The sequence below is a fragment of the Amblyomma americanum genome, chromosome 11 (genome assembly GCF_052857255.1).
Source record: "Amblyomma americanum isolate KBUSLIRL-KWMA chromosome 11, ASM5285725v1, whole genome shotgun sequence".
Taxonomy (NCBI): Eukaryota; Metazoa; Arthropoda; class Arachnida; order Ixodida; family Ixodidae; genus Amblyomma; species Amblyomma americanum.
In genome coordinates, this window is record NC_135507.1 from 5,245,694 (window position 1) to 5,260,383 (window position 14,690).

General features: G+C 42.1%; 1 protein-coding gene across 1 annotated transcript in view; it reads left to right on the forward strand.

Annotated features, from left to right (window-relative positions):
- Positions 1–12,644, forward strand: part of LOC144110644 (prolyl 3-hydroxylase 2-like) — a 63,328-nt gene extending 50,684 nt beyond the window's left edge. Inside the window, exon 3 of the mRNA XM_077643686.1 lies at positions 12,422–12,644. Within this exon, the coding sequence (XP_077499812.1) occupies positions 12,422–12,433 (12 nt within the window). The 3' untranslated portion in view covers positions 12,434–12,644. The remainder of the gene's footprint in view (positions 1–12,421) is intronic.
- The last annotated feature ends 2,046 nt before the right edge of the window (positions 12,645–14,690 follow it).

Below are 14,690 nucleotides of genomic sequence, written 5' to 3' on the forward strand. Positions count from 1 at the left end.
ATAAATGCGTTGAAAAAGAAAGCTTCTCGACCCCTAAACATACTCAAAGTGCTGTCGAAAAAACACTGGGGAGCCGATAGGACATGTCTCACAAATTTACCGCTCCGTAGTCCGCTCCACCATAAATTACGGATGTATAGTGTATGGATCAGTGAGGCCATCGTACCATAAAAGGCTAGATCCAGTACATAATTTAGACTGGCGTCTTTCCACTAGTGTATACAGGACGTCGCCCATAGACAGTCTGTATGTAGAAACGAACGAACCATCACTTACAGACAGAAGAACGATGCTCACGTGAGCCTACATTCTAAAAATGTTCGCTTCCTAAACACATCTGTCACGAAATAGTCTGAAAGTACGCATCCAGAATACTGTTTCACAACAAACCGCAAAGCACCAGGCCGCTGCTCTTGCGTTTTGAAGAGATGCGCGAAAATCTCGGCGTACTGAACACATTGCCTGGCATTGCTGGAATACGAGATCCACTGCCGCCATGGTACAATTTCCCGAAAATCTGTGATTTCACTCTTACACATTTCGGCAAAAAACAAACTCCAGCACAGCATATAATACAAGAATTTTTGCACTCCAGGAAAAATACAGTACTTGCACTGCTTTTTATACAGATGACTCAAAAACAGATTTTTACGCTGGAAGTGCAGTCGTACAAGGGAATTGCAATCATATAGTGAAGCTACCACCGTGTGCATCAATCTTCACTGCCGAATGTTACGCTGTGTCTGTAGCCATTGAACAAATAGTAAAAGAGAACCTCGCAAACAGTATTATTTACACAGACTCCCTAAGCTTACTTACAGCTCTACACTCCAGAAATGCAGTCATTCCTATACTTTGTGATATCATACACAACATAGTAATAGCCACAGCTAAAGGACAAAATGTAAAACTCTGCTGGGTACCAAGCCATACCGGAAATAAAGGCAACGAAAGTGCGGGCTTGTGTGCTGCTCAAGCTCGTTATAAGCATGTAAAGAAAGTAAATATACCGTTTAAAGATTGCATTAACTTAATTCATCGTAAAATAAGACAGAAATGGCTGTCCGCGTGGAACATCAAAGTAAAAAAACAAACTACACAATGTAAAATCAGCTATAAGTGAATGGAAGTCCTGCACCCACCAGGAACGTTTCAAGGAAGTGCTTATCGGCCGTCCTCGTATAGGACACACGCACCTCACACACAATTTGCTGCTGACAAAACAAGATCAACCTGTTTGTGAAAAATGCTGACATGAGGTTACGAATAACCACATTTCGACTTCTTGTTCGAAACTGGAAAAACTAAGGAAAAAGTTCTTTACTCAGTTTTATAATGAATACATTCTTTTTCATCCCGCGCAGCTTTGATGAGGTGGTGCAATTGTTGATATCTTGTGTGTTTATAGCTTTCTTAACGAAACGGGATTTCTCAAGAGACTAAACTTTTTACCCACTAGTTTGTTTGGATTTTAGTACACCCCAGCCACTTTCTCATGCCTGAGAAGAAGGCTGAGGCTTTTATTTTGATTGGTTGGGAGCCTCGATATCCTTGCGCAGCCAAGAAAAGCTGCTGAGGTTACCCAGCTCTCTTTAAAGCTTTCACTAGTAGCAATTTCTAAACTTTTGTGTGTTCACTGGGTAGTATTAAGGTTTGAGGGCTTCTACACCATGGACGATTCTTATATTTCTGTAACATTCAACAAAAGACTTTTCCTATACCTTGTTCTTGGCGCATGATGGCCTCAGTTGCCTATGTGCCATAAAACCCAACACAATACATTTTCTTTACCTGCCTGTAGACTAACTCACTCAACTTGACGTTCTACTGCAGCGATAGTATTCTAGTACATGGTACCATAACAGTACATTTTCAAATTGATAATATCCAATAGTAAATTAATTTGTGCGTGCTGACGTAACACAGTGGGCTACGAGTCAAGCCGTGGTTCCTGACTGCGGATTAGTTTCTGGATGCTGGGGTTGTTTTACGTGCGCTGAAATGTTATTGCACGTGCGCACTGACATTTCGCACCTATCGAAATGCGGTCTATATAATAGTATGGTTTGATTTATTGATTGCATTCTGTATTAAACGCTGCTGTCCGTTTTTAGCTCAAACTTTGTGTATGAAATCATAATCGTGAAGTCTATTATGCACCATTTTCTTTCTCCAAAAACCAATTTTCATTTTCAAGTTTGTAGCATGGCTACAAGCGAACGGAATGGGACAGCTACTTATCTTACCATTCGGCAAGATTACGTCCACTGTTGTCATCGGCGCTACCATCATGATTGTCATCCGCAGTCTAAATATATTCTTAAGAAAAAAGGTGGTCACTTAACCTTGTGGGTAATAACTGCCTTTCACATAAGTCCTCGTGTAAGGTAGCAATATTTTCTACATATAGAAGCAATGCAGGAGTCTTTCAGTACTTTTACTGGTCCTGAAGCTTCAGTGTAACACTATGGGATTCAAAAGAGTATATGGTTCATGCGAACGAAAATCCCTCAACGGAAGTTGTCCGCAGAGCGTGTCCACAAATTGTCAACAGGGAGTGGTACCTCTTACGTACCTAAAACGTCAGTAAGGTTTAATTGACTCCATGAGGCTCAAATTTGATGAAGGTAAAGGCGAAATCCCGGTGATAGCACACTGGTGTACCTCAATGTTGCGGTAGTATTCCCGACTACATTCGCAAAACATTTTTGAGCCTTTGGTCTTGCAGCGTTCCGGGTGGTCTCATAGCATTCCTCTTTGCACATAGTTTGCATGTTTTAGTTAAGTTGGAGGCTAGCTTGCGACAAAGGTTCGGACCGATCACATATATGCACCTTCAGTTGCAGGCTTTCTGAAACTACCTTTTCCCTTAAGGCCCGGTTGAGGTGTCTACGGAGATGTCGAAATGTGAGAGCCACTGCACCCTTTCCTTTCCTCAAAAACATTTTTTTGTAATAAAATTGTAATGTAACCGGAAATGACAAAGTTCAGCATGTCTTAACCGGAAATGTCGAGGCGTCGAAGTATGCTGTGTTTTTTTTTCCAAAACAGAAAGAGACAACCAAAAGGCCTGTTGGCCTGAGGAGGTTCCGATACCCATAAGAGGGGAAGGTTGCACAACAGTGCAGGAATTTTAAAAGGGATAATGAGATCATTTACACAAGAGCCAGGAAGCAAGTATAGCAATACAAGTATTGAGCATATATATAGAGCTTATGAGGAACAATTGTACTGGAAACACTAAAGAAATGCTGTAACTACCGTCCAGAGTAGTAACTGAACATATAAAGAGAAGGTAAAATGACAGCAATGAATACTGATAAATGTGCGACAAAGTACAACAATATGTTAATAAGTGATCATGGTAGACTAGGGTCAGTATCAACCAAATATATTTTATTTTTTTTTCTAGAACAGTTCACAGAGAAGCTATACTCAGTTTGAAAACTAAATACATTCAGAGGGGCTACGCGGTACCTCAAACTCGGTTTACCGTAGTTTGTACGGGTTCTTGGAACAGGTTTTTTCGTTTTCCGATCGGGGTACCTCATTGCGGTGTAATCATTGAGGGTGTCATATATCGATTTTTGTATTTATACTGCAGTAAGCGAAAGTTGTAAACATACCAAGTTTTTAGCGGACTATGTTTTCTGAAAAGTGGTAGGGTTGGAAAAATTTTTGGTGTTCCATAATATCGTTCAAATGGCGGCAGTGCTCTTTTTTGAAGCAAGTGAAGTTTTCAGTGTGCCTCTTGTCGTTGTTCCCCAGATTAAAATGCAGCAAGAAAGCCTTCAATTGAAAAGAGCACAATGTATAGCAAGTTTAAGCCAGACAAGTATTAATGATGCAACCTTAGGCATCCAACAGTTTTACATAAATACATAGTTAGTTTGGAGACATGACGGTCCTGTGAGAGGTTTGCAGTGAGTGAGAGGCCAAGAGAATTTTTATTAATAACGCGACTTGTTCTTATATTGGCGTATATTATATTGACAGACTGAAATATAGGTACATTTATGGGTTTGGAGATAAGATAGTTTTTATCAGGTTTCAAGTTGCTACTATTTTGTAGTCAGATGTGAAGTTTCCTAAGGTAACAGTATACGCTTGTCTCTGACTCCAACATGGAGCAGGCACTAAAGAAAATATTTGTGCCAACCGCATACATAAATAAACGTGGAGGTTGTTGTATTTTGGAGATATCATTAATTAAAGTGATGAACAATAGTGTCCCTAATATTTACCCCGAGGTACTCGTTGTCTGATAGTACTGTCAGTAGAATACGCATTATTCACCTGAACGTATTGAGTTCTGCTACTTCAACAAATACGCAGCAATTCTAAAGCAATGCCATGGATGCCTTAGGTTTCTAATTCTTGCAACAAAACTTCATTTTGAACACAGTTGAGGACTTTACTAAACTATAGAAAGAGTCCAAGCGTATATCTTCGCTGTTCTGTACTTTCAATAATTTTCTCCTCTACTGCCAATAAAGCTTGTTCTGCAGACTTGTTGTTCATAAATCCGTATTGGGAACTGTCAATAGTGTTGCATTTTTCAAAGAAACCTACCAATCTATGATTATTAGCACCTTCAAAAATTTTACAGAAAATTGTAAAAACAGATATAGGTCGATAATTAGACATTTCATTTCTGTACAACGAAAAGTGGTGGGCATGTTGGTCACACATGGTTCTTGTAAACCAGCGCAACGGCTCGAAGCCAAAATAGGAAGAGACTTCTCGTCCTTTTTGTCCCTTCCTTGTTTGGCTTCGAGCTGTTGCGCTGGTTTACAAGAACCATTTCATTTCTATCCCCCCCTTTGCATACCTGAGTAACTCTAGCTATTTTTAACGCCTCTGGAAATATGCCGGTCGCCAACATGAGATTAATGATATAACTCAGCAGTTCACAAATATATACTGACGGTTACTTGAGTGGTTGTGCCCTTATGTAATCATGTCCCACAGATACATTATACTTTATGTCCGTAAGTGTAATAGGAAATTATAATTTTAGATGTAGAGGATTTGAAATATGTGAACGATTGGGTTGGAAAATACTCTCAGTGCGCAGGAAAATACTAAGATTAAAATTCCCATTGCCCATTTTTACACAATATTCATAGCGTCAGGCAGTTCAGTGTCCTTGAGTTTACCGTTCGGTGTCGTTATTTCAATTATGTCCCTAGATTTTTCCTTCTTAGTTAAATAAGCGACTGTACGCAATAATATCCTTGAGTGAATCTGAATCTGAAAACTCTTGAGTATGTTAATTCTTTTTAGCCGCTTTGAAGTCCTTATTGAGTTTGTTTTTATATTTTTTAGTATTCGGCAAGCATAATAGCGTCATGTTTTCAGACGAATTTGTGGAACATTTCACTTTTCTTTGTGATTCTCTTATGCAAGCCCCCGCAAGGCTTCAGTCTCAAGGTGATGCATGGCGCCACCATGGACCCTTAGCCCCGATACTGAAGCTCTCATCAGCACCGTAGCTAGGTTTTAAGTTGAAGGGTAGAAACCATGAATGGTGGCGGTCAGGGCCATGGTAAAGCTCCGGCCGTCTGTTTACAAGTCGGGGGGCTCCGGGATCTTCCTGAGAGCAAGACAGTGAACCACCGGCATCATTTTAGGAACCGTCAGCATACCCATATTGCATGAGTACTTCTTTCAAAAAGCCTGATCGGTCCTTGAAAACCAACCGCGCCGCAGAGAGCTTCAAAAATACCCGACATGACTGTGACCGCTTTCCTGATTTCCTAGTTATTCAATCTCTAGTAGACAACTAGCCAGTTGCTGTAATGTCTGTTTTTGTTATTGCTAGGACACTTGACAAAATGATTGGAAAAAATCACAAAGCAAAAAAACTCATGTGAAGTGTTCTAGAAAAATGACCCTAACACCCTTGTCAAGCAAGAGCAGTTTGCTCATCTCCTGGTGACCATCACCCCCACCGGAATCTAAACACTGTACAAGGTGTCATATTAGAAGCCAGTCAGATCCATGAAGCAGTCTGATCACCTGGAAGACGTCCGAGATCAAGGTGTCATTGCCCTTCGCCGCTTCACCATAAGGAAAAACCATGAAGAAGTAGTGACACCCCTTATCGTCCTAACATTTGAGTCGTCCCGTCTACCAGATGCTTTCAAAGCAGAATTCCTCCACAGTAAAGTTAGTCCCTATATCCCAAACCCGAGAAGATCCTTCAACTACCAAATGTATGGACACGGATCTGAAACATGCAGTGGACACTCACTTGTGCAATGTGCGGTGCCCACGAGCACCCAACTGATAACTGCTTTGCAGCTCAAGCAGAATGTCCCAATTGTCACGGGTCACACGCCGCGTGCTCACGAACATGTGAGGCATTCCAGAACAAAAATAAATTAATTCAGATCAAGGTAACAGAAAACAACACTTTCTGAAGCTCGGAAGAAGCTCGCTCTTCTCTCTGGAAGATTCTACACTAGCGCAGCACGCCGGGGGGCCAGAGGCGGTCTCATCACGGTGGGCATTCAATAGAGCACCGCTGATGCGCGCCCATCTCAGCACCCCACCCCAAGCAGCCTCAGGCTGCGCCAACCTTTTCATGTCCCAGAGGGGCACAGACTTCTTTGAAAACGCAGATAAACGAGAGGGAGTGCCTCCCTCTTGACAAATTCACATCTGCTTGCGCATCTCAACCGGACGCAATGGAGGTGACGCCGGGATTCTCAACGTCGGAGGCGCTGGGGAGTCCCCCAAAGAAAGGCAGAGTTTCTTAGACCTCCTTAAACCCAAAAGACATCTGCCAGTCACGCCGTCTGATAAAGACGGCGACGTGTAAATAACTCCCACTAATCTTCGCTTCCTCACTAAAAGTATGACTGTCGAGAGCATTAGCTACTGGATCTGGCGAGGGCTACTTAAGAATATAGAAGACATATATGAAACACTCACGCAATATCAACCAAACATAGTTTTCTTGCAGGAATAGCACTTAAATACAGCACACACAAACTTTCTAAAAATATTTAGTATACCTGAAGGACACCCAAGGCAGTGCCCACTCATCAGGTAGTGTTGCTTTTGGGGTCCAGGATTCGATTCCATCTCAATGTCTTGAACTGGCTACTGATTTAGAGGCAGTACGAGCCCTCATCTTTGGCTGAGCGGTAACCGCATGTTCCCTATACATCCCACTAGATCATAGCCTGTCCAAACTGACGAAATTGAAAAACTTACTGACCAGCTCCCGGAGCCGTTCCAGCTGGTTTGCAATTTTAGCGTACGCCACCCATTGCAGGGACGTATCGGAACAGATTCTCGAGGAGCGCTAATCCAAAAATTCCTGTTGTCGTCTGGCTTATGCGTAATCAATATGAAAGAACCAATATACTTTAATGTAGCACACAACTCACACACAGTGACAGACTGCTATTGGCTCTGCATTACTCTCGGCAGCTACTGAGTGGGCTATTATAGATTATCTCTATGGAAGTGACCACTTTGCCATTCCTTTAAAACACACAGAAGATATCAACCCGAAAGCAATCAATCCTAGGAAGTTTAAGGAACAGATTGCTAATTGGAAGAATTTCTGGGAACTCACAGCGTTGCCCTATTCATCAATTACAAACATAGGTATAGATGAATCTCAGTCCTTCATCACACTGCACATTATAGATGCTGCACAGATGTCCTTTTCACAGACATCAGGTAAAGTGCGGAAAAAAACTAGGACCATAGTGGAACGCACAGTGCAAGGAAGATTGTCAGGACCAAAATAGTTGATGGTCAAAATTCCGCTATTTTCCTACTTTTGACAACTTAATAAACATTAAGCGAGTTAAAACAAATGGCAGGCGTACTAGACATACATCCAAACGGGAAAGTTGGCAGTCGTTTCCCTCCTCTGTAAATTCTTACACAGATACGCATAAATTGCACAGTATACTAAAAGCACTTAATGGATATAGTGCACATCCAATCCCTCTTGTAAGCACTGCTGACGATACATTGAAGCACTAAGGAGATGCAGAAAAGAACACTTTGAATACACTATTAGCTAAGCGATTTATACAGATTCCTCCTTGCGATATAAGCGAGCTTTGGAGCGGAAACCTATTCACCAGAAAAGACCGTCAATAACAGGATACAACAGCCCATTAAATTTTCAAGTGTTTACGGTTGCCTTAGGCACATGTGGTAGCTCAACAGCAGCACCCCATGACAGGGTCACATATGTAATGCTTCAGCACCTGCATGAAGAAATTCTTGAAACTGTCTTGTGTCTGTTTAATAATATTTGGACTACGGGACATCTTCCCAAAACCTCGAAAGAAGCGATTATTGTGCCAGTATTAAAACAATTCTAAGAAGTCACACTCCGCTGCGATTATCGGCGGCCAATCGCACTAACCAGCTGTTTATGTAAACTCTCTGAAAAAATAAATTGTTGCCTTGTGTATTTTTTGGATTCAGCGGTCTTCTTCACCATACCATGCTTCATTTAGGGCTGGCTGGTCAACCACTGACCAGCTCGTTCCCACTGAATCTAACATAAGGGAAGCTTTTGTGCATTAACAGCACTTTTCATCTGTTTTCTTTGATCTAGAAAAAGCATACGATACCACATGGTGCTATGGTATCATCCGTGATCTGTTCGTCTTTGGGGTCTCGGGGAATATGCTGAACACCATTCAGAGTTATGGCTTAACGGACGTTCAAGGTCCTGGTAGGAAATTCCTTATCTAAGCATAGTACACAAGAGAATAGTGTCCCTCAAGGCGCAGTTCTTAGCTGCACTCTTTTCGCCGTCAAAATGAATTCACTCAAGAACGTTCTACCCTAATCTGTATCCTACTGTTTATGTGGACGATGTAGAAATGAGCTATATATCATGTAATTTGTTCGCCTGTTAGCGGCGAACTTGGCTAGTAGGAAATAAAATAGCAAAGTGCGCAGAACAAAAGGGATTTAATCTGAACTCAGAAAAGACATTCAAATGACTTAATGGGCCAAAACAATCTAGCAAGGCAAGAGTAAGAAATGCGTTTGGTTACTTGCAGCATGTGCCACTGGCACAAATATTGCCAAAAGTGCTGTATGATGACGCGTAAGAAACGTACAGGGGCCAAGCTATGATGAGGCAGGAAACTATATGCACAGCATACACTTGATATTCATACACCTTGCTTCCTGTTTTGTTGTTGCTTTCTGTAAATTGCGCAGAGCGTGATTCGAGTTTACTGTCGGGTGAACTAGTGGCAAGTTGGTACGTCGAAAGCACGCGATGGGACGAAGACGACAGAGCAAGAATTGCTACTTTGTGCAGTGGCATTGTTTCCCGTCGTTTTTGTTCCTAACGTAATTTTACCAACTACAGAGGGCTCATTTTGCAGTCTGCTGTTTAAAAGCGGTGTCAGTTAATGCCAATCATTGTTCTTCAACCAACAAACTACTGTTCCATACAGCACATCCTTTTAATAATATTTCATGTAGTTTCAGAGATATGTATTTATGTAGTCACTTAATTATCTAAATAACGAAATAATAATTCTTTTGTCATCATCTAAACTGAAAAATTAACCATAATTTCATGTATACTCATGCCTCGTTTGTACAGGCCTCGTTAATGTGGACTCAAATTATGGGCAATTTTTCTGGGGACAAAACTTTTTCAATGCTTCTATGCTTCATTAACACGGAAACTTGCTAATCAGGTGGACATAGGGAAAATGCATAGAGCCCATTGTCGCATGTGTTCTTGTCGCATTAATGTTCAGAGTGAAAAGACGTAAAACTTTGGATTTGAGTTGATAAATCAAACACTGCCTGAATCATATACCTTTTTTACATACTGGAATTGCCATCACTCTGCTTCCGCCACTGACTGCTCAAAAGTTTTTGTTAACCTGTGAAATGCCAGACACACCGACTTGTCCTGCTCACACACTTTCCGGTTGCCAAAGCACTCCTCTTTTCGGTGTAAACAACATTGTGAGGGTTCGGCGAATCGCATCATAACCTAGATTGCTCATTGCACAAATTGAATTAAGCTACTTAAAAATAAAAAAAATTGAGCCGCTTGCTTAATTTATAACATCACAGGTGCCTATTCACAGGCCACAACGCTAAGTTCACAGGCCACAACGCTATCGCAGATTAGCGGATAGACGAGAACTAGGTGTGGGAGTAAGCGCAAGTTCGCCGACATAAGGAAGTTTAGTATGGAGAGAATCGAGCATGCTTTAAAGAACGGAGGTAGCCGAAAAGCAGTGAAGAGGAAACTAGGCATAGGTAAAAAACCATATGTATGCGTTAAGAGACAAAGATGGCAGCGTCATAAGCAATATGGATATGAAAGATAAAGTAGCCGAAGATTTCCACACTAATCTAAACAGTAGCCAATGTAATCAGAACGTTATTAAGGGAGACACTGACGAACATCAATGCGTCATCCCGCCAGTAAAGAAAGAGGCAGTAAAGAGAACCTTAGGAGCAATGCAAAGGGGAAAAGCAACTGGTGAGCGTCAGGAAACAGCAGATCTGTTTAAGGACGGAGGGGAGATTGTGCCAGAAAAACTATCCACTCTTTATATGCAACGCCTAGCCTGGGCCTATGACCTGGACTGCACCAGAAGCTTGAAAGAACACTAATATTATCTTAATTTATATGAAAGGAGACGCCAAAGATTTGAAAAACTACAGGCCGATAAGTATACTGTGCACTGCCTACAAAGTATTTACTAACGTAATCGCTAATAGAGTGAGGGAAACCTTGGACTTCAAGCAACCAAAGGATCAGGCAGGCTTTCGTCAAAGATATTTCACAATAGATCATATTCAGACTATCAATCAGATGAGAGAGAAGTGCGCAGAATATAACCGCACCCTATATATAGCCTTTATTGATTACGAGAAAGCATTTGACTCCATGGAAACATCTGCAACCATGCAGGAATTGTGCAACCGGGGTGTAGAAGAGCATTATGTGAAAGTACTGGAAGATGTCTATAGAAGCTGCATATCTACAATACTCCTTTAAAGTCAGCGAAAAAATTCCACTAAGGAAGGGCGTCAGGCAGGGAGACACGATCTCACCAATGGTGTTGACCGCCTTTTTACAGAAGGTATTCCGAGGCGTGAATTAGGAACAGTTGGGGATAGGAGTTAACGAAGAATACCTAAATAACCTGCGATTCGCTTATAGAAGATGAACTATAAAGCGTGATCAATGAGTTAGACAGGCAGAAAAAAAAGGTGGGTATTATAATTAACATGCAGAAAACAAAAGTAATGTTCAACAGTCCAGCAAGGGAACAGCAGTTCACAATTGGTAGCGAGAGCCTGGACGTTGTAAAGGTAGTGACAGCTGAACCGGATCATGAGAGGGAAATAACTAGAAGAATAAGAATGGGGTGGAGGCTACCAATATCCGTCAAGACAGTGTGCAACAACTGTATCTTACCAGCACTCACTTTTGGGGCAGAAACGTGGAGGCTATCGAAAAGGGTTCAGCTAGAGTCAAGGACAACGCAGCGAGCTATGGAAAGAAAAATGATAGTTGCAACGTAAGAGGCAGGAAGCGGACAGAATGGGTAAGCGAACAAACACGGGTTAATGATATCCTTGTGGAAATCAAGAGGAAGAAATAGGTTTTGGCAGGACATGTAATGTGAAGGCAAGAGAACCGCTGGTCCTTAAGGGTAACAGAGTGGATTCCAAGAGAAAGCAAGCGTAGCAGGAGGCGGCAGAATGTTAGGGGGGCGGATGAGATTAAGAAGTTTGCAGGCATAGCGTGGGCGTAGCTGACAAAGGACAGGGTTAATTGGAGAGACGTGGGAGATGACTTCGCGCTGCAGTGGGTGGATATCTCGTTAAACAAAGCTAACCATGCTGTGAAGTTTTAACGCCATAACGCTAAAGCTCCTGTTTTGCAGAAACTGGGTCGTCGTTGTGGGCGTTGTGAGTGAAAAATCTCCGAAGAAGCAACCAGGTGAGCAACCTAGGTCACGTGACCTTGTGGCGTAATCATAATCTGCCCACCGGATTGTGTTCACGCTCACCGCAGTGGCAGGTGGCAGTTAATTTAATTATCGGTCGCTCAGGAATAGCAACCTGGGTCGCACTAAAAGCAAAGGTCGCTGCACCTGCCATCGCATTGCAGTAGTGGCGCATCGCTTAATCGCTGCACCACAACAGCAGTAGCGGTATGATGACTGATAGGGATCTATGAATGTAAAGTCGGGAATGACCAATTGTGCATACTTGATCATTAATTAAACCCATTACCTTCTCGTGTCATGTAATGAATGCGGAGCTTAAGTGTCCTCTTCAATTTTTTATTAAATTTTTCCAGGTCAATGGCATCTCTTCCTCGAGGCAGTGTTTTAGCGTTGGTGGTGGTACATGTGCATTGTCAATTGCGAATTCACAGTTTTGGGCCTAGGGCGTGCGCCGACAGAACTGAGAACGACATTGCATCACCTGCTGACAAAGGCTGTTCATCATCAAGGAGTGTCTCCTGGCTTCGACGGATGACAGGTGCCGGTCTATGAACCAGGCGCAGTGACCATCTTATCATCCGCCTGCAAATACCAGGATCGGTCGGTGGCCTAAAGGAATGCGGAATCCACATGACAAAAGGAATGCTGCTTTTTCAGGTCAGTAACCCTAGCTTGGTTCGACCTTTCTCGCATATTGTTTTGCCGGTTCTACCCCGGTGTTACTTGCTTGCCTTAGAACTCACTCGCAGCTCAAAGATTGCACGCGTCGCGGCTTTCGTTTACTGCCTTGTATTAGTTATATATTTTGCTGCAACTTTTATACTTTTACATCGAGCTTAGCTCGAGGATATCAAGTTTAGAGATTTTGCTGAGGCTCCTAGATCGAACAAAGTATCATAAAGGTGAAGCCTAATGCTAATGAACTGACTGAAGTTAATAGTAAACTCGCCGTTGACGACTTCAGCGTACGTGTCACGTCACTACAATCAAGAATGTCGAGTCCTGACCAAATCGACAGCGCAGATGATGAATGCAAGAAACGGTGAAAAGAGTTGCCGCGGATGCTGGGTTCAGTGATGGAGAAGTTTGGTCATTTGGACATCCAAAAGAAGCTTTGCGATATGCTCTTCCATGGTGCAACAAATACGATCTCAGTGAGAGAAATGTCGGATCGGAAAAATACGTACCCTATGCCCGTAAATCGAACTTGAGTGCTTAATTGGTAAACATGAAGAGTGCTCACAGGATGGGCCTGTCCAGGTCTTACAGGGATTGTCCTTTGCTAGGGAGTTTCGTTTTCTAGACTGAGAAGCAGCTTTTACGGCGAACTAATTAATTAAAAGAAAGAAAAGTTAGCATTTCATACGAAGGGGTACGCAAAAAGTACACGCTTATGAAATTTATCGAAATTTAGAAAAACATTGTCAACAAGGTCAATCTCGGGTGCGATAATGTTCACAACTAGGGAGAAGTACGTGTACGGTGGTAATAAAGTGTGATAGCACCTGTCACGTGACAGAACCAGCCTAATGCAGCGGTGGTTTTCTTTCTCGTATTTAACTGCCGAGACATTGAAAAGAATAGTAATGAATTTGGAAGACTCTTTAATAATGTTAAGCCTTCTGCTATTCTGATCACCGATTCATGGTTAGCTAAGGAAGTTGCTGATGAAGTATACTCAGATTGGTTCAGATATAACAAATGGGACAAACTTGCATAGAAGAGGTGCTTTTATTCTTGTGAGTAAAGGGATTTCTTCCCACCAGGTAAATAAAATAATGTAAATCATCGGGTTTGGCGTCCCGAAGAGACACACGGACTATGTGACACACGGACACGGACAGTGCTCCAGGTGAATTTGGACCACATTGCGTAAATTTACGTGCGCTAACATCGTCCTGTACACAGGAGATTTGTATTTATGGCCGGCGCGGCCGTAAGAAGCACTGAGAATAGATTCACAAGCGGCGAAAAACTACTACGCATAAAGTTTTTTGACACTGTTTACTATTTACCTGTAGGGACTCAATGCTAAAAAAAGGTGTATCAGCCTTTTTGCAAATCTATTCGGTCTGACCATGATTTTAAGCTGCCTGAATGCGCTATGAAAGAACAGAATTGGTCGGGATGTCCCTCCTTTTGAAGACCATAAGGAAATGGCCTAGATTATGAAGACATGTTGTGGGTTACATGAAATGATGCTTTCTTGTCTGTGTTGTGAAAGTGCATGTCTCAATAGTGTTTTTCTTGTGTTTCCTGCACCCCTGCCATAATACCTTCAGCACGGTGGGTTCGTGGATAAACAAACAAATAAGGAAATAATGAATAATCACTGAATAAAAAAGAAAAACACGTCTGACTATACAGCCAAACAGGTATAACACCTATGAGAGCTAAAAGAAATCATTGATGCCCTACAGTGCACCTAGGATTGTGAGAGGAGCAAAAATCGGCGGGAAGTGTGCATAACGCAATAAAAAAAACTTATTAATTGCGAAAATTTCTTAGGAAAAATTGAAAGCAAGTCTCGACACTGGTGCTGTCACCGTCGTTTTTCGCTCCGTTCGTGCAGAAATCAGTCGTGGGGCCTGAATGCATCATGGCCGGGCGTGTAAATCGCGACAAACATGAATATGAACGGGATTTTTTCATCGCGCAGAAAGAACGAAAAACATTATCAGTGCAAGCAGTCAGAAAATG